Genomic DNA, 18,293 nt, shown 5'->3' with positions numbered 1-18,293 from the left:
AATACGATCGTTTGATGAAGGTCAAGAAAACACAATTTAACACATTTGATCCAAAACTCGGAGATGCCAATGGCGAATGGATCAACACGTAAACATGAGCTCCATGCACAAAACACTGTGTCACCACCGGTACAGATGTGCAGGACTCCACAGAGTGCTGGAGAGCCGGACAGCACTTCCATAGAGACACAACTCTCAGGCTGTGCACTTCCAGCCGATGTGAAGTAATGTGCCGCGTCACATTCTCACATCACACAGACACGGATGACATTATTGAGAAGCCGTAGACGCAATAAAGAGGGGGTTGGGATGTGTTTCTTTTCTGATTTGACTTAGTGAAAAGTAGAAAGTAGGGCTGTCACATGTTGTGCATTAAAATATAGATTTATAACAGTAAATTAAGACAACAATGTGTTATTATTTACTTGTATATGCGGTAATGCAAGATTACAACTGTGCATTGCTTTGTGATGTAAAGTAAAACCATCCTAAGTAGCTTAAGACGTCTTTAGATCTCTGTGAGGCTCCTCGCAGGACAACAGTTAAGTTTTATCCACTGATGCTGGTGAATTCAATTGTGAATGAAAAGTCTCCGGCTTATCTCAAGAGGAACAATTCTTCTCGAAGCATTAACGTGCCACGCTACATTTGGGATCGTACAAATCGATCCATGCCTGTGAATAAATCAAAATCCAGAGCATTGACTGTGGCTAATTCAAATTATTATTACAACAGGACTGGATGATTTTGAGTGCAGTTCAAGATAAAGTGCTGAGAGAGGTCTTTTCAAGAAAGAGTTGTGAAATGAACGTTTACAAAGAATTTCCAGGAACGCCGTGTGTCTTTTACAAAATAAGAGAGGGTGCTGTGATCGTATGCAGCAAAAATCACTGATAAAAGCTTTTCCGTACTTAAAACTGCTACTGGAGCAATTGCTGTAGAAATGTGCGACACTTCTTTTTCATTGCTGAGTCTTAGTTTGACAAAGACTTTTCTTAAATTACTTGTTTACTGAAGTGTTGTTTTTATCAATGGAGTTGAAATGCATATCACGTGACAGCTCTAGTGGATTCACTTTCACAATAAAAGTTCTCAAAACCAAAAAAGTAAAAGTTTAACTTAAATGGAAAATACCCATAATGCACATGAATGACCTTTAATAGGAGAGCAACAGTCCATCATGCAACAGTATGTGACTTTGTGAAATATGTATGGGAGCCGGGGGGGGAAGAGGGTGGGGGGCTGCAGGGATCAAAAGTAACAGTAATAGTGTCAAAAGGAAGATGTGGTGCTGCACAGTTTAAATGGAGTCTGAATGTTACAGTGCTGTGAATGTGGCAAAGCACGAGCTAAAGGTGAGGAGAACATAAAACTTTGGACAAAAGGTAAAGGTCTGAAAGGAAAAAATATTAAAGTGTCAGGTTTTAAAGATTAGGTTTTATAAATGTGAATATGTGAACACAAACAAGGACTTACATTGAAATTGCAGTCAGTGTTACTGCTCATGCTTATTGAGTAGATTACTTTAGACTGGGGTTGAATTTATTTTATTGACACTTGAGGAATATGTAACTTTTTAAGTCCTTAGTATTTACAGCCCTATAATTGTCCCTGCTTTGTAAATGGCCCTGTGACTCTACCTCAGTCGGTGATTTGCTGTATTTGACTGCGTCACAGGCCCATGGTTACTGTTGCCTACCACTAACTCACAAAGCCCATTCTGTTGAGCAGGCTGCTGCTCTCCAGAGAGGGAATCTGGGGGAACTGCTTGCATTATTAAATACAACGTTTCTCTCACTCAATATTTAATTAATAACCAATTGGATCACGCTCCCCACAGACATAATATTATCCCGCTCATTTGAATATCATTACATTTGTCAAGTCTCGTGGATAACGCACTAAATACATAATTCCTTCATGACTTCCTTGCACGGAAAGATCCCCGTCAGAGGAAGTGTATAATCTCTGAGGGCAAGGTTGTTTTTACAGCTTGGTGCTTGACTTTAGTGCCAATTACAACAAAGGACGGTTTTTGCTTGAACATACTTTATCTGTGAGAAACTTCAACTCGAGAGAGAGAAAGAGCTAATTTGAGCGTCTTAATCCTCAAATGGCTTTGTGGAGAAAAAAGATGCAGTTATGTGGAGCTGCTGCAGCTATTAGTCGCAGGAGCCAATAGACAATCAAGTATATTGTTCTGGCCGATTTGTTTTTTTCCACGTTACTTTTATTTTTGTTTCTTGAAAAGGAAATATCTTCTAACTCCCATTTTATGTTTGTTATTTTTATCCAAATGACCTGTTTTTGTTGGTCAGAAATCATTTGAGAAAACGAGCAGGAGCACTGACAGGGTAAAGGGTTCCGGGGAGTGGGGGGGAAACTGGCGCAGGCATTAAGAAGTGACCATGCAAATAAGACTCTCAGACAGATGCAAATATCGACCCAGCCTGCTCCTCCGCCCCATAGATGCAAACATGCACCACCTGTTGGACAATGAAGCATTCGGACATGGACCAGTGGCGTACGGTACTTCAGAAGAACACGGACATTGAATGTGACAGAAATGAAATCGGTGGAGACAACAATGGCGAGAAGATACATAAAGGCCACAGCGATGCATTAGTGAATTCGAACGTCTGCAGGAGTTTGACATTTTCGTTGTGTGGAAGACAAGTGAACTCGTTTTTTGTGTGTTGTGTTCAAAGAGTAAAGACACACCAACCTTCTCGCAGCTCTGAGGGACGTAGGGAAATTGATGCAGAACAAAATGAAATAAGGGGAAGGAGAAAAAACAGGGGAAACACAGAGAGTAAAAAGGCCATGTTGTAGGTCTTCAGATGCTACGTAAACAATTCGTAGGACCTTATTTCTCCTAGCGTGCTGGGAGCCCCGTGTGTTGCCACGGCAACCAGGTTACAAAGTATAATAAGCAGTTATATTTACTTTACACATATTCTGCCCAAGCCGTGTGGTTAGCTTATTGTGATAATTAAAATGTATGCTTTTTACATTTGTTTAGGTTACGTATGGTATTATTTGGGAACTGAATTGTAATTATGACTAGAAAAACTAACCACAGGACTGAAAAGCATAGTCAAATTTCTAATAGAATAAATATAGCAAATTTCTATGTGCTGTTTATAATTATAGAGAATTGAGACAATACTGGAACAGTTAAAAAAAAGAAAAAAGCCTGGATTGATGTATTTGAGTCAAAGTGAGCATCAAAAACAACAGTTGCACCAACGCACTAGATATTTTTACATTAAAAGAATAAAAGACCTGTGAGAAAAGATTAGAGAATTGAAATGTTCTGCTTCTGCCTGAAGGATATTCAGTTTACTAAAAAACATTCAGCTTCGACAGCGTAGGAATTAAAAACTGTCGGTTCTTACAAGCTAAATTGACCATTTTATGATAGTTATTTATAACATTTTTAATTCTTGTTTTATTCATTTAATTTTAATTTAGTATTGTCAATAACAGTAGCGAGATTAAATGTGCCCTTCCGATGTTGATCAATGTGTGAGGATAAAGGGCCAGAGAGGACCTGTTCAGTGCTTGGGAAAGAGCTGGGGCTGATGGAGGAGGCCTGTCCACATGTTACTCCGACAGTCGGGTTTGAGAGGCAATTAGTAGATAAACACGGGCAAGCAAGTCTAGACATTGGTGCTGGACTCGGGGTAATCAACAGGAAGGACCAGAGACACATAACAGAGCAGATTCTGTAGGTTCAAATCAGTGCAGGTAAGTCAAGTGCAAAGTAAAAAAACAAACAAAGCTTACTTACAATGACCTCACAGGCTACGGCCCCTGCTGACCCTTACCGGCTGATTTAAAGGTTTCTCAAAAACTTTAGAGATGGTTAATAAAATGATTGACAGATGCAGGCGCCGTTAACACGCGTTTCCTACCTCTGACGTATAGATTTGCCGGCGCAGAGTACCGGGTTCCATCGTTGTTGGTCGCCACACATTCATACTTCCCCTGGTCCGACTCTTCGCTCTGCTCTATCTGGAGGGCTCCTGGTTGGGGAATAGCAAATGGTGCAGCAGGAATGCGTTTGGTTAAAATGGCGTCGCTCGCATCGAGTTCACAAGCAAAAATCAAAAAGACCACGTTGGGCCTCAAGGAGGCCAACTTCAGCCACCTTCAATTCTAGTTTGGCTTTGTCCTGTCAAGCTTCAGTAGTCGTGCCGTTTCAGAGAAATCATAATCAAACAATATCCAATGAGATACTACACGTATCCGCTACTATAAACTCTGTCTTTTAAAGTTTATCCCACGTCATTGTAGCAGCCGGATCCACTGGCTGAGGTAAAATGGAGGCTGTGTTATCCGATTACATACGAGGGATAGTTTCAAATGGTTTATCATGCAAGACCCTGCGATTCATATGTTGTTCCCTTTTAACGTAACAACAAGTGAACGGAAAATAAGACGTTAACCAAAAGAAAAGAAAAGAAAAAGACAAAATGCCTGTTTCATTTGCTCTATTCTACATATATAACTTTGATGGCGTCTTAAGTAAAAAAAGGCTGATCAGATTTAAAGCTACAGGGTCTAAAGAGACACTCATCCTAGCGCCAATGTAAAAAAATAGCCATTTTGAAGATTAGGGGCAAGCCCTTCAATATACAACATGTCACTGGACTGGTCAATATGGGGATGAGTGATAACTGCTTCAGGGAAACATGGATCAAACAAAAAAAGGTTTACAGTATAAGAAAGCAGCATAACAAGGGAGGACAATCGAAAGAAAGAAATTTAGGTATGAATTTTAGCATATTCAATCACAGATCAAGTGTAAAATTCACCTAAGAGAATAATTTTGGATTTCGGGTGAAGTTACTTTAAAAAAAAAAATTGCAGCTCCTACAAAAAATTTAAAAAATGCTGCTCATATACGTGGAAAAATTTAAATTGAAGTATTATGCAAGGCAAGAGCAACATATAACCCTCGGGAACAAAAGTTTGACATGCAAATCTTGGCAAGAAATGTATGTCGGCACAACTTACAACCTTCTGACAACCCTTAGCTGAAAAATAAAATGCAGTTGTATTAGAAGACAAAATTCAAAATATCGACCTGAGCCGACAAGAATGGAACCAACCACTGCTTTAGCTTGTGAAAGCTACAAAAGACACCCATAAAAATCCACCAATGGGATCAGCAGTGTGGTGTCACATGACCCAGGGAAAAATGGCTTTAAGCATCAACAACTCTCCAACTCCTTTGTCACACGGCAAAAATGAGCCAATCAGGTCCGCGCCGGACTCTACAGTTTGCCTTTCCCAACCCTGAAGAAAAAAAAGTCAAAAAGTAAAATATTCTCCAAACCCAAGAAAAGTAAGAAAAATAGGTGAAAGAGAAAAAAAGCACCGTAGAAACTTTATCAAAAAAGTGGTTGTTTGGGCTTTTTTGTAGAGGTACAGGAGAGGAAAGCAAATAGAAGAAATGGGAAAAAAATAGTTTGCAAAGATAGGAAGAATTCTTTGGGAGAAAAAAGCAGAGTAGAGGCAATGTTGTCTTCAGCATGCCTGCGTGACTCCACAGCATCTGTGCATGTTTTAGTGCTGAACAAGAACAGCTAAGGGGGGAAAAAATGCTTGGTTGTTTTAGTTGGACAAAAAGAGGGACACATGGTTCGCTATGGCCAAAAAGAAAACAAAAATGAACGGAAAAAAAATAGAGTTTGAAAAAATAATTGTCATTGGATATGCTTATTTGAGCCAGGGCAAGCATATCGCAACTGAGCTAATCAGGCTCTTGAAAAACCAGAATACAAAGGAGTAAATAAAGCATAGACAAAAAAAAAAGATGGAAGACAAATTTTGTCAACAAAACAGGACAAATAAGGAGGAAGGTCCGTATGAACGAAATGGGATTTGGTCTCGGTCAACAGGACAAAAATGGCGGTGATGTCAAGTGGAGATGAATGGGTTGACAGCAAGAATGAATTTGTATTATTTTCATTCTGTGAACGTCAGTTCAGCACTCTTACCTCTTATTGGTGTACCACCTGGGTGGATAATATGAATGCAAATAAGATTAGAAAGAAGAAGCATTAGTACGAGTAGATAGAGTCTGGGGGGCTTTGGAAGAAGAATCAAATTAGATTTAACAGTAAATATAGGTACTAGAGGAAAGAGAAAGGAGAGAATCAGAGAGAGAAGAAGAACTTTTCTCTACTGGGCAAAGAAAGACAGGATTCATCATAGAAAAAGCATTGGTCAGAGAGAAGAACTTGTACATTGGTGTACCACGGGGAGGTGGCATTTATTTGTTTTTGGCAGAAGGCTTCTGAGGACCATCTAGTGAAGGGAAAGACTGTTGAGGACTTGGTGTATGTGCTTGAAAGCAGAAATGTGACATCCCTTCGCTTGACCTGAGCTGATCACCTCCCTACAAAATACTTGAAATTCCCAAACCTACGGTGCTGGTGTTAAGAAGATTAAGTGAGTGAGTGAGTGAGTAAGTGGTGGTGTCAGTGAGTCAGCAACAAACATGTGAGGACAGGTCATTACCCCGGTCAGTCTAGGACAGTGCTACGCTGATGTTGTGTAATCCCTGGGTTCAAGGTGAGGCTGGAGCTGGCAGTGGTGGGACACTTAAACAACGTGGGGTGAGGGAAGAGTGTGTGTGTGCCTCAAAGTAGTAGCCCTGCACTTAACCTATCTGTTAGTAAAATGCATGCCATGCATTTTAATATTTGTTGGAAACATGAAGAAATTAGTGGGGGGTGATGTGTGCTTTAGAGCTAAGCACTTACCAAAGGATTCTGTAGATTTAAAAATATAGAGAGAAGAAAGACAGCATAAGAATATGAGTATATCTTTTTTGAGTACGTTTAGTTCACAAGGTTTGTCGTTAGTGCTCTACGTGAATCAGAGAATCGCACATTAGAAAAACGGGTTAATTCTACACAGTTCTGTTGGAAACAAGTCAGCAAGGGGAAGGAAGGTTAACAAGACGGTTTAACAGAGGACAGCTGTGGAATCTGCGATGACAGGTGGTCGAACATACAAGACTTTGACAGAGTAGTCGTGCTAATGCGTTGACGTTAGCTGGCACATAAAGCTGGATACTAGTTATTGATTCTAATAAATATAATATAAAAAATAGAGAAATCTCTGTGTTTTGAAAATATTTCAATCAAACTTTCAGGTTAATATGTATTAAGGTGTGTCACAGGCAGATAAACACAAAGATGGCGTTTACACATTAAAGCGGGGGGGCTGTAAGTTGAAAGAATCAGGGGGGGGTAAGGGAAAGCCTTATGAGGTTTTACGCACTACTGTGGCTAATTAGAAATAAAAGGTTGTTATATAAAGCAAATATTTACTCAAATGAGTTTTAAGGATTAGTCTTTTCAATAGTGAAATTTCATCAAATCCACAAGATCCATAACTTTTCTGCACGTCACCTACTTTAAAGTCACGTACACTCCTGTCAGATTTCTGAATGAAGCCAAATGTTGAGTATTAATTGTTAGGAAAAGAAAGAAAACAAAAAAACGCAATACAGAAATGAAGAGAATGGATCCAAAATAGCTGCACCAATGCAGTGGCAAGAAAAACCAACAGAAAAAAAGGGCAAAGGAAGTCATTGTAAAAAGTCACAGCAGTGGGCAATGAGGGCAGAGGTTAGGGCAGAAGCCAGCAAACACAGATGGGGGGGGGGGGAGGGGGGGCACAGTCCCAACAGCCCATGACAACACTGGAAGACAAAGGGAGACACGCGTACGGACAACACACACACTGGGACGTACAGAGAGGAAGAGGACAGTAGAAACAATGTCATTACCTACAAAATCGAAAGCCAAATGAGAAGTTAAGTCATGGGGGAGGAAGAAGAGGATGAGAGAACAGAGGAGACGACAGGGGGGGGGAGCAGGTCAGGTAGAGGGGAAAACAAGAGAGAGGACTCCCGGTTTCGGTTTTTGGAATCACGCTTTCAGCCGAGGGAACCTACCTGATCTGAGCTGTTTAATGCGGCCGTTGTTGCTGGTGGTGTTGACGGGCAGGAAGTCTTTGAACCAGGAGATGTCGGGGTCGGGGTTGCCGCTGGCGGCACAGAGCATGGTGGCGGTGCGCGTTCGCTCCACCACTTTCAACTGGGGGCCCATGTCTATGGTGGGGAACCCAGGGGGCAGCTGGTCCTCTGGAAAATGGATGAGAGAGGTTGGAGCAGAGGTGAGACTGAGCGAGTAAGTGTTGGACATGAAAACCATAAGAAGAAGAATATCAAAAAGAGAGAGGAAGCTAAAGCAAACAGGACATATTATTTGCATATTATTTGCATATGATCAAAAAATAGACGTCAAAATTAAAGTGGCTTCAGAGAGAATTAAGACCCCTTCACGTTTTTTAATTCACATAATGTTGAAATACAGTTTTAGAAATAATTGACATTAAAACCAATATAAATTGTAAGTATTGCAATTCCTTTCATTAACTATATAACAATCAAGTTAATCGTACTTTCCATATGGTAAAGACATAATCACGCAGTACCTGACAGCGCAATTGTATTGTGCGACACTTAAAAAATGTAATATTCTTTTTTCTGGTAATATATCCACACAGCAGGGAAGCGGCTCGCTTAAACAATCAAGATATAAGAGGCTCACAAGTGGCTTTAAGAGGTGCTGCTAATAGCTGTAGTCCTCCGTTTGACGTCTTTATGCTCTGCCACTCTAACCAACTCCGTACTGAGAGCAGCATTGATATTCAATTATCAGTAAGAAGACAAATGCATATATTCTAGCAAATGTCAAACTCTAACGTTTATAACAGAAATGAAGGGCCAGCGGCTTCACAGGCTACATCTGAATTCAGGTGAGGTCGTGCTCTGATGTGCTGTGATGAGAGCAGGTGTCTTGTAAAAGCTGTCGTGTCCCCCCCCCGCCTGTGTCTTAACTCTCTGACTGAACAAGGCCGGGCTTCATCTCGCTGTCGTTGGAGATGGGAAAGAAGATAACTCAGGTTGCAAGTGGAGCGATGGTATCCCTGTTATATTGTTAGAGCAAAGTTGAGTATTTTTATACCCCCTAAAATGTTTCATCAAATAAGTCTATCAATCAACAATCAGGTCGTTAGATATTTAAACAACCTTTTACCAATGATTATTTGACTATTTTCTGCAACTGACAATAAGTTATCAGTACTTTAATTATTTGAATGAACAAACAAGTGCCTTATTTAAACCTACAGGTGTCTTTTGTACTTGTTTCAGTTTTTCTCGGACTTTGCATGGAATTCATTTTAACTACAAGGACGAATCTCTCGGCGCAGTGACCTCTCCTTTCATCCAGCTGCTCTGCTTTCAATTGCTTGTCGCGATTATTCTCTCATTTTCCTGAAAGGTATCACGGAAGGCGTTAGTTTAAAAGTTTTGAAAGGGTGGTTTTAGTCCTCGATTAAAAGTCACCTTCAGAGTTGTGCATTCAAATTTCGGTTACAATTATATGATAAAATTATCATCTTTGACAGTTTTTATTCCTGTATTAATACATCAGCTAGTGGAGCTATGAGAATAATAATTAGAACCTGTATATAAAATCATAAGATGTGAAGCAACTTTCCAAATTTGTTTTACATTGTCAAATATTAGTGGTTACTGAGAATAGCAGCCCTCAGGTTTTGTGCTTATGTTTAATTAATGATGTTGTAAGGCTATTTCATTAATATATTGTTTGTACTTGTCTAACCTTGATCACACTTAACGTATAATACTATTGTTATATCACACATCAAAAAGCCATTCTTCAGATAATCCTTTCCTGTCCCGCTCCACCCATTTCTACATTCTTGGTTTTACTAACACCCTCATTGTTACTAATCTACAAGAGTACAGGTGCCCCCCCACCCCACCAGTTATGTATATCTTTTTAAGTTTGCTTTAAAACACAACCAGGCACCCATGTCTCCAATCGTGTTCTCTTGGCATGACACAGAACTTCAAAGCCGAGGGCAGCTTTGTGCCGGAGCTGTCTCCTCCGAACAGGAAGTATTTTTGACTCGCGCTAAGTCATGATCTTGGAGAAGGTGCAGAGTGGAGCCTCCCATCCACCGCAGGATCCCCACGTGCAAAATGTCTGTGCAGTGCTCGCGTTAATCTCCCGAAAACAAGACCCTGCTTATTCCTGAATGCCAATGAGGTTCATGTGCACCTTTAAGTTTTCCCTTCCCCTGCTGTGATATGGCTAATTAGAGTCTTCCGTCGCTCTCGTAAACGGGAACCTTTTTTTGGAAACGCTCTCTTCATTAAACTTTCATGAGGCGACATCAGACTGGAAACAGCTTTGAGATGCCACGAGCGCGCGCACAGCCAAGACGACAATCATGGCCGCCGTCCAACAATGCTTTTGGGTATCTGGCATGAGGAACCACCTCAATGGATAAATCTTCTCAGAAAATAAACTGTTTTACAAATGAGTGACTTCAGCCTGAACTGCAAAACTTTCCCCTGCCGCAACTAAGCGTCCCTGCCTGAACTGAGGTGTTATGACAGTGATGGAGGTGTGTTGTTTTTGCAACGTTTTCAAGTCGTACAGAAACATTCTCAAATTACTTCAATGGATTCCAGTGCTCTCTAATGCAAACTTCCCTCACTGGGCTTAGTTATCACAGAGCCTCTTGGCCCCTTGCATCTGCATGTAGAACATCACAGTGAGACCTTGACATTCTGTGCACCAGATTACGTTTGATCAGCTTGTAACATTTTGTCGGAGTCTGGCAGTATGTTTTTCAAATTAAATTAATTGGTGTTGATAAAAACGATTTACTCATATCACCTCAGTCAACATCAGAGTTACATGAGGGAAGTTCAGCTGAAGGACAGAACTAATACTTGGATGAAAAAATGTTATTCTGATGTTTCTGTACACACTGTATTCCCTTATTTACTTTTTTTATGAATAGCAGTGAAAGAAAAATAAAATGTTGATCACATATTTCCCCTTAAAGCACCACTTTAACACCCATCAAGACATGAATGAACTGTCTAATATAAGAAACCTCACGTTCAAGGGTGCTCATTCAAATGGAGACGGACAGGATTTGTTTTGTACGAGGTAGCTCCTGTCCGAGCTCCCCTCAGTCCGCTCAAGGTCGAGGCGACAATTAGTCGATTCTACACCGAGTCAAAAGTGTAGCTGATCTGACACAATAGCCAGAAGCCAGCCCGAGAGCAGGGATGTGTGTGGAATGGAGTAATTGGATGTGGCAGGAAAAAGCAGCTCCTATGAAATTGCGATGTATTCCTAAAAACAAAGTGCGCAAACATCATAATTTAGCCGTCTGTCAAGAAGTCGGGAATTGTGCTTGTGCCGCAATAAGAAAAGCTCCTGATTATTTAGCCCAAAGGGGAAAAGAAGAGGGTGTGGGAGAACGTTTATCTTAATTCGTAAATTGTGTTACCTTAGTCAACATGATGAGTTTGTCAAAATCAGGATTCTAATGTTCGGGCTGTAAAACCGTACATATATAATTTTAAATAAACTACAAAAATATACGATACCAGAACTAAACCAAATCTTCCACCTCCTTTTTAAAAACACGTGTGTGTTACATGATGAGGATTGGTGTCGGCGACTGATATGACTCCAGGCGTCGCATTTAAAATTAATGATCTGTTACAAAGGTTTCTGGCATTTTCCAATGCGTTGTTGCTTAGTCAAGAAATGTTATATACAGATGAGCACTCGTGCTCGTCAAGAATGACCATCAAGCGTGAGGTACCTCAAAACTTCTCGTGCGTGGAACGCACCTTGAGATTAAAATGCAAAAAAATAAACAGTACTTTGACGTGTTCAATCTTCTTGAAACCATCAGTTCATCACCACTGTGATAATAAGCCGAGGAGGGGAGATGAACACATTCTGTTGCTTGTGCTTGTGATTAACAGCTCATGTCAACAAAGCTGCCGCGGCCAAAAGACCAACGTTAAATCAGATTAATCACTCTTTAATTTGAGCCAGAATATGTTTTTGCAGAAGCTGGGTTATTGAAAAACGTCCAGAATGAAATAATAATTCTCCGAGTGTTTCCCAATTCCCCAAAACAGTCACGAGTTGTGTGTTGTCGTTACATAAATTATCAGCACCGGGCTAATTCATAACGACTTCAGGAACCCTGAGCCGCAAACTAATAGGATTGGAAATTGGAAAAGTTTGTGGTGCGGTTTGTTTGTTTTGAAATGTGTGTATCAGGGTTAATATGCCGAGTGTTGCGTGCCAGGCAACATTGCAAATGTATAAAAAGTCGAAGCTAAGAAGTAAAATATAAAGGAAAAAAGTGATTTTCCAGATTTCCCCCCCCCCTTGCAGTCTCAAGGACGGTCTAAGACAAGGGCGGTCCCGGCTTTACAGACCCATATTGTATATTCAACAATGGATCTACACACTAAATGAGATGGAAGGGAGAGAAATGCTGAAGTCACCTAGAGAAGTGCTGAGCACTGGTGCTTGGTATAAAAGACTCCCAATGACAATTTGCACACATTAGCCGCTACCAGGCCATCAGGCTGCATGAGCGGGCGGTGCCAAGTGTGAGACGAGCATAAAAAGGACATTGGCTCCAAAAGTACCTCGGTGAGCAGATTTTTGTCCGCCGAAGACATAAGGCCTGTGGACGTAAACCCGACCCATTAGTAGATTGTATCTATTGATCATTCATACAAAATACGAGCAGGAGTGAGATCACATTTACCGCGTGTGACACCGGCGGCCATTTCGGTTTCTAAAATGTCGCTCGGACGCAGCATGAACTCAGCAGTATTTGTCATCACGCCGCAGGGGCAGTGCTGTCACACACACACCCACACACACACACACACACACACACACACACACACACACACACACACACACACACACACACACACACACACACACACACACACTCACCGCCTGTTTTCAAACGTGTCACCTGCTGTGATGTAAGGATTCGAGCAACGCGCCCAAGTAATGTTCTCCTCGTTTGCGCTCTTAATTAAATGAGCCCTAATTGAGTCTCGACAGATAAATGCCCCGTTCAGCTGTCACCAGTCACTCTGTACATTTTGCTCGGCTACTGCTGCAGTGCATATGCATCCTGAGGTGACACAGGACTAATGCAGGTACATCGACGGAGTGGGTTTCATTCGGTGAAACCAGACGGTGAAACTAAGACGTGTTTTTAAACGTACACGTGACATTGGAGCTCCTGACATCCAAAATAACATCCCGTTGGTTTTCTCCTGCAGTGCACCTACACGGGGTCGACAGGGACGTGAGCCTGCCTCTGCTGCCACTCTCTCTCTTTTGTTTGGCGAATGCTACACTGCGCAGACGGCGCCCAATTCCAGCAAAGCGTTCTGCAGCGAGGTGTTGTTGGCAGATGCTGATACTCTGCTAACGCCGTGTGTACTTAAGCTAATGGCTTCACGGCTTTAAAGTAGAGCGGGGTTGACAGTTTATTCGTCACATATACATTCATATTCACAAGGTGGGCTCTTGAGATGTAGAATCCTATGGAATATTCTAGAAAGTGAAAGTCTTATTGAGGGAGTAAACCCACAAAAGCAACATAAGGAGTTTTCAGACATGACCGGTGGAGGATGTCCACAAAACTGGATCTGGGGTTTGCCTTTTCCCACAATGCAGCAGGACACAGAAATCTCCGGGGTGTTCCAGCAAGGTGTCTGTGGTGTTTTTTTAATAACTTCATCAACACACACATCTTCTCTGGAGTGAAGTACATGTCTGAACGCAGCCATCAGGTCGGAAAGAGTGTGAGTTAATCCCTGATTGATTGAGGTGCAGATGCTGTTTTATCTCAATGAGATTTTCCTCCTGTTTTATTCAATAAACACAAAAGAGGTTAAAGGAAAAAATCAAAACAATTCTTGCGACATACTTCAAGAGTAAAGCAATAAAAATATAAACCTTCATGGTCTCATTCCGGCTCAAATTCTGTGGTTGCTTCACAAGGATTGGATTTGCTCTGACCCTTTTCTTGCCAAGCGGAACAAGGCTTTTCACCCGGCGGTCGAGGTTATTCTTCAGGGGAAAATCCCCGAAGGCCATAATAAGATATATTTGTCAAAAGTATTTGAGTGGATACAATCTGTTCAGAGAGGCTGTCACGGGTCACTCGCTGGTGGCGGCCTAGTGTGCGGCAGCGGCGGCAGGGGGGGAGGAAGTGTGTGTCAAGAGGTAAGGTTGTTTGGGAATCCCAACTCAGCCAAAGATGCTGGATTATGGAAGTGTGAGAAATTCGTGGGGTGTGTCTGTTATTTGTACCCAGTTTATGAATCAACCAGTTTCTGGCTCTACTCCTTCCTCAGAAAAACTCTCTTCCAAAAACAGAAAACATTACATGACAGCATGTGCTCAGCTACTCTGCAACCACACAATAGCGTGTGATTTTGAAGTTGAGGGACACTGATTAAAAGCTCTTTCCTCACTCAAAAAACATCAACTCGAGTGAGGAAGAAACAAGGTTAGGGTGCTAATCACGTTAATCACACAGCACTCTTACTGCTCACAAGGACGTGATTTGGAACCGACTTGTTTAATGGCTCGCTAATGCATTCCCTGGCCTAGACCGAACTACGATTTGGCGTTTGATGAAGGAGTGAGAGGTGTTGAGAAAGAAAAAATATTTCCATGGCGCCCTAATTTGACTTGAAGGATGAAAGACTTGAAGGAGGAATATGTACAGTGTACAACCCTAACCCTTTTTTCCATTAAATGTGTTTTTTGGTCCAAAAACCAGTGTGTTGATTCGGAGGACATTAGCACGGAAACACTGTCCATTACAATTTGTTTACAGTTCTGTTAAAGTTGTCGCGAGCTCTGTTATTACATCGGTTCAGAGACGACCTCGACTAAACGTTCCGTTCGGCTCCTGCTCAACTGACGTATTTCCCCCCCCCCCCAAACCCCCCCTTTGGCACGGGCAAGGGAACTGTTAATTATGCTTTTGTTGACACACAAACAAAATTACTCAAGCAAATGTAAAAGCTTTTGATTAACAAAAAGGCAGGCAGCTATTATGTGTTTGTGCCAATTCCATGACGGCATCTGTTCTGTTTTTCTCTTCCCTCCCTGCTCGTCTATTACGTTTTTTTGCCGACTTCACCCGCACCACTTTTTTTTTTTTACAATCTAGCGCCCGGTGATTGACGGGGTTTTACATCTGAGCCCACCCTTTGGCTTTATCAGCTTCCACCAGCTCGGTTAAACTATCTGAAAACTTTGGACTCGGACGGAGTTGATTTTCTCAACACGGCACCATCCATCATTCTGCCCATAACCTGTTGCAGAGGTGAAACTTTACAAACATTCCTTTTTGACCGAGGGCCCTGGACATTTTAATATTTTGTTTTAGCATGCCTTCTTTCTTTCTAATCTACTTATTTGAGTAGAAATGCTAGGCTCCATTTACTTTTTTCTCGAACTTAAGATACTCGGGACATGCCTGGACATCGTTGTCAGCATATAGATGTCGCAGCACTGCCTGAGGTGGAATACTTGAAATAGTTAAGACGCTAGTCAAAGTAACAACCCTCGCCATTAACCGTGCAAAGTCTCATTCATGAGTGGCAGATAAAGCCATTAAGCGAGACAAGCATGCAGACTGTAAAAAGCACATGTTGCATCAGCGCCGAGCGGAAAAAAAGGAGAAACGACACATTGAGAGGAATACGTTTTCCCTTTAATGCCCCTCGGCGAATCCGAAACCGTGTATTTATCTCACTGATACATCCCGCCGCTGTCTGGCACATGTGTTGTCCAGTCTAAATGAGATTAGGTTTTCCCCCTGGAGCTTCCTGTGAGCCAGATTTCCCCAAATAAGCCTCCTGGCACCCGCCAAGTGTAGATATTGCTCAAGTAATCCAATAATGGAAAACAAAATGCTCAGCACTTCCGTTTAATAAAGCCCGTGGTGAGGGACAATTCTGAATATGGCTTCCCTGAGACGGGTTTGAAGGGTTCACGGGTCGGTGAACTCTGAGTCAACCCCTCCGACGCTTTTCAAAACAAGGCACGTATCAGGATGGAGAGCCAGGTGTTTTCTTGTGATTTGTTGAAAAGGACTGAAATGTGGGAGTGCATCCTGGTTTTTAATGCCTAAGGCCGCAGTTCTTTGTGTTCCCAACCCATTTGTAGAAAATGTTAAGTGGCAAGGCATGACTGGTTTCCAGTTTAGGTTTACAAACGTGTCTGTGTAGGATGTGCGGGCCAGAACGAATCCCGTTGTATCTAGCGGAGTGCTGGGGCGGTCACATTCACCACGGAAGGCCCGTGATCCATTTATCTCCACCGGGGTTACAAATGCGTGTTTCAATCTTCATAGTAAAATCAATGAAGTGGGAAAGTTAGAGAGAGGAGTCTGTCAGCGAATCTCCTTCATTTTGCAGGTCTGCGTTTGCAAAGTCAAACATTTACAAAGTGTCTTGTAGATTTGGGATATAAGGTGAAAAATAACAGGAAAAACAAATGGGCACGGCCGTTAAAATGACTACATCATGGTTTACCCACAGTAGAAAACTACAAAATTAGTCACTTTCTCTTTTTCTTTTACATAATCTCTCTCTCTAGTGCAGTGAAAAATAACCCACTCCGGCAAAGCGAAGCGTAAAAGCTTTGCTGGGCCGAGGAAAAAAATATGCTCCAGTTTAGTTCATTAGTCGATTCCACAGGTATGGGCGCTTGCTAATGAATATTACTGCAGTTGGCTCAAACAGCTAATTCCAATTTACTGTAATAGAGTTCTAAGAGGAGCGGGCACACACTCGGCACAAAGTGGCATTAAGTCGTCGTCTCCCCCACCCCATCGCCTCATACCTCTAAAAGGTAGTTCAGTAATTCACTGATCAAATACAGTCTCTTTGAGAAAAACGGCCCAAAACCTGAGGGCAAAAATTGTATTTCGCCCTCTCTGCCCTGGAGGAGCGGAGCAGGAACGGATGGTGAAATACTATCCATTGTGTTGCTCTCTTCCGCGATGATGAACGTGGGGGGACGAATGTGGGAGGAGGGGGGGGGTGAAGGTGCAGAAAAGTCTCTTAACCCGGGGTTCACGGCACTCTGTCTCGGTGACTAACGGCCTCCTCTCCCCCCTTTGGCCCGCGCTGATTGTTTCTTCCATAAATCCCCCCCCTTTGAGATGGTGTAATTAATTGAATGCTGCTTATTTGTCGTTAAAAAAGCCTCACCTAATGCCTGAGATTATGAGCGAGCCATTGAGAGAGTCGATCTATTAATCACCACCTCCCTCCTCCTCCGAAAACCCTTCACAGATGAACAATCCGAGCCATTTCTCATTTTGAGCGATACTGTAGAACCAGCTGTAAAAGTCAACATCCTGGTGGAGTGGTCGCATATTTTATCAAATGGTTTCTGTTTTACTTTTTCTCAAAACGCATAGTTTTTCACTGTTTCAAGTCTCGACGTGACAGACACACACCTGCAGTTTGCATGCGTTGCCACAGAGCGAGTGGCCATGGTGTTGATATTCTCCGGATGCTTTCGGGATTGATTATTTTGCCGAGTTCACTACTTCTCCAGTTGGACTCTATCGGAAAAGCCTCTCGCTGTGTGTGTCGGGAGTTTCCATCTGGTTGGAGTTTGGCGGGGGGGTGGGGGTCTGGAAAACCGTATCCCGGTCAGAAACGGCAGGAGTTACGCTTCATGATGTTCCTCCGAGCCCTCTGTCTTTTACGGCCGTTGCTGCCGGGGTTAGATTGGATCAGCCGAGCAGAGGGCGTGCGACAGAGACGTACGCCACGCCACGTCTGGCAGGGCAACCTCCACCCCACCCCCCCCTAACTCTCCCCTCGGCCCGATGTCATTCATAAACATGACGGATTAGCTGTGATATCCCTCCATTTACAACATAAGCGAAGGGAGTGGGAGGACGCGAGTGAGAGCAGAGAGAGAGTGTTAGTGTCGGATGGCCCTCGGGGGCGGTCCTAAAATGGATGGGTAGAGAGGGAGATGAAAAGGAGAGATGAAGCAGGAAGGGCGGAGAGTGGAGATTGTGCCTTTCTCTACAGGCCTGACTGGGCAGGCGGGAAGCCAGGCACAAAGCGGCGTCTATGCTCAGATGCCCCCCCACACACACACACACATGTCAACCCAGCCAGATGTGGTGTTCTGAGTAAAGATCAACTAGGGGAAAACGCAGAGAGAGGGCAAATTTCTAGACCTCTTCTACCCACGATCGTGTCTTTCTCCCCAGCGCCGCCATCGTCTTTCTCGCCTCGCTTGCCGACTTCCCCCCCCGCCTCGCTGCAC

The 18,293-nt window shown here is 42.6% G+C and overlaps 1 protein-coding gene across 4 annotated transcripts in view; it reads right to left on the bottom strand.

Moving 5' to 3' along the window:
* Nucleotides 1–18,293, bottom strand: part of LOC132995867 (receptor-type tyrosine-protein phosphatase delta-like) — a 125,951-nt gene that overhangs the window by 37,239 nt on the left and 70,419 nt on the right. For all 4 annotated transcript variants that reach the window (XM_061066096.1, XM_061066098.1, XM_061066097.1 and 1 more), the window contains exons 5-6: nt 7,979–8,167; nt 3,918–4,028 (exon numbers count right to left, since the gene is read on the bottom strand). In XM_061066096.1, the coding sequence (XP_060922079.1) occupies nt 3,918–4,028; nt 7,979–8,167 (300 nt within the window). The remainder of the gene's footprint in view (nt 1–3,917; nt 4,029–7,978; nt 8,168–18,293) is intronic.

Source organism: Limanda limanda, chromosome 22 (assembly GCF_963576545.1).
Source record: "Limanda limanda chromosome 22, fLimLim1.1, whole genome shotgun sequence".
Classification (NCBI taxonomy): domain Eukaryota; kingdom Metazoa; phylum Chordata; class Actinopteri; order Pleuronectiformes; family Pleuronectidae; genus Limanda; species Limanda limanda.
The sequence above is the reverse complement of the archived record's forward strand: the minus strand, read 5'-3'. Positions and strand labels throughout refer to the sequence as shown.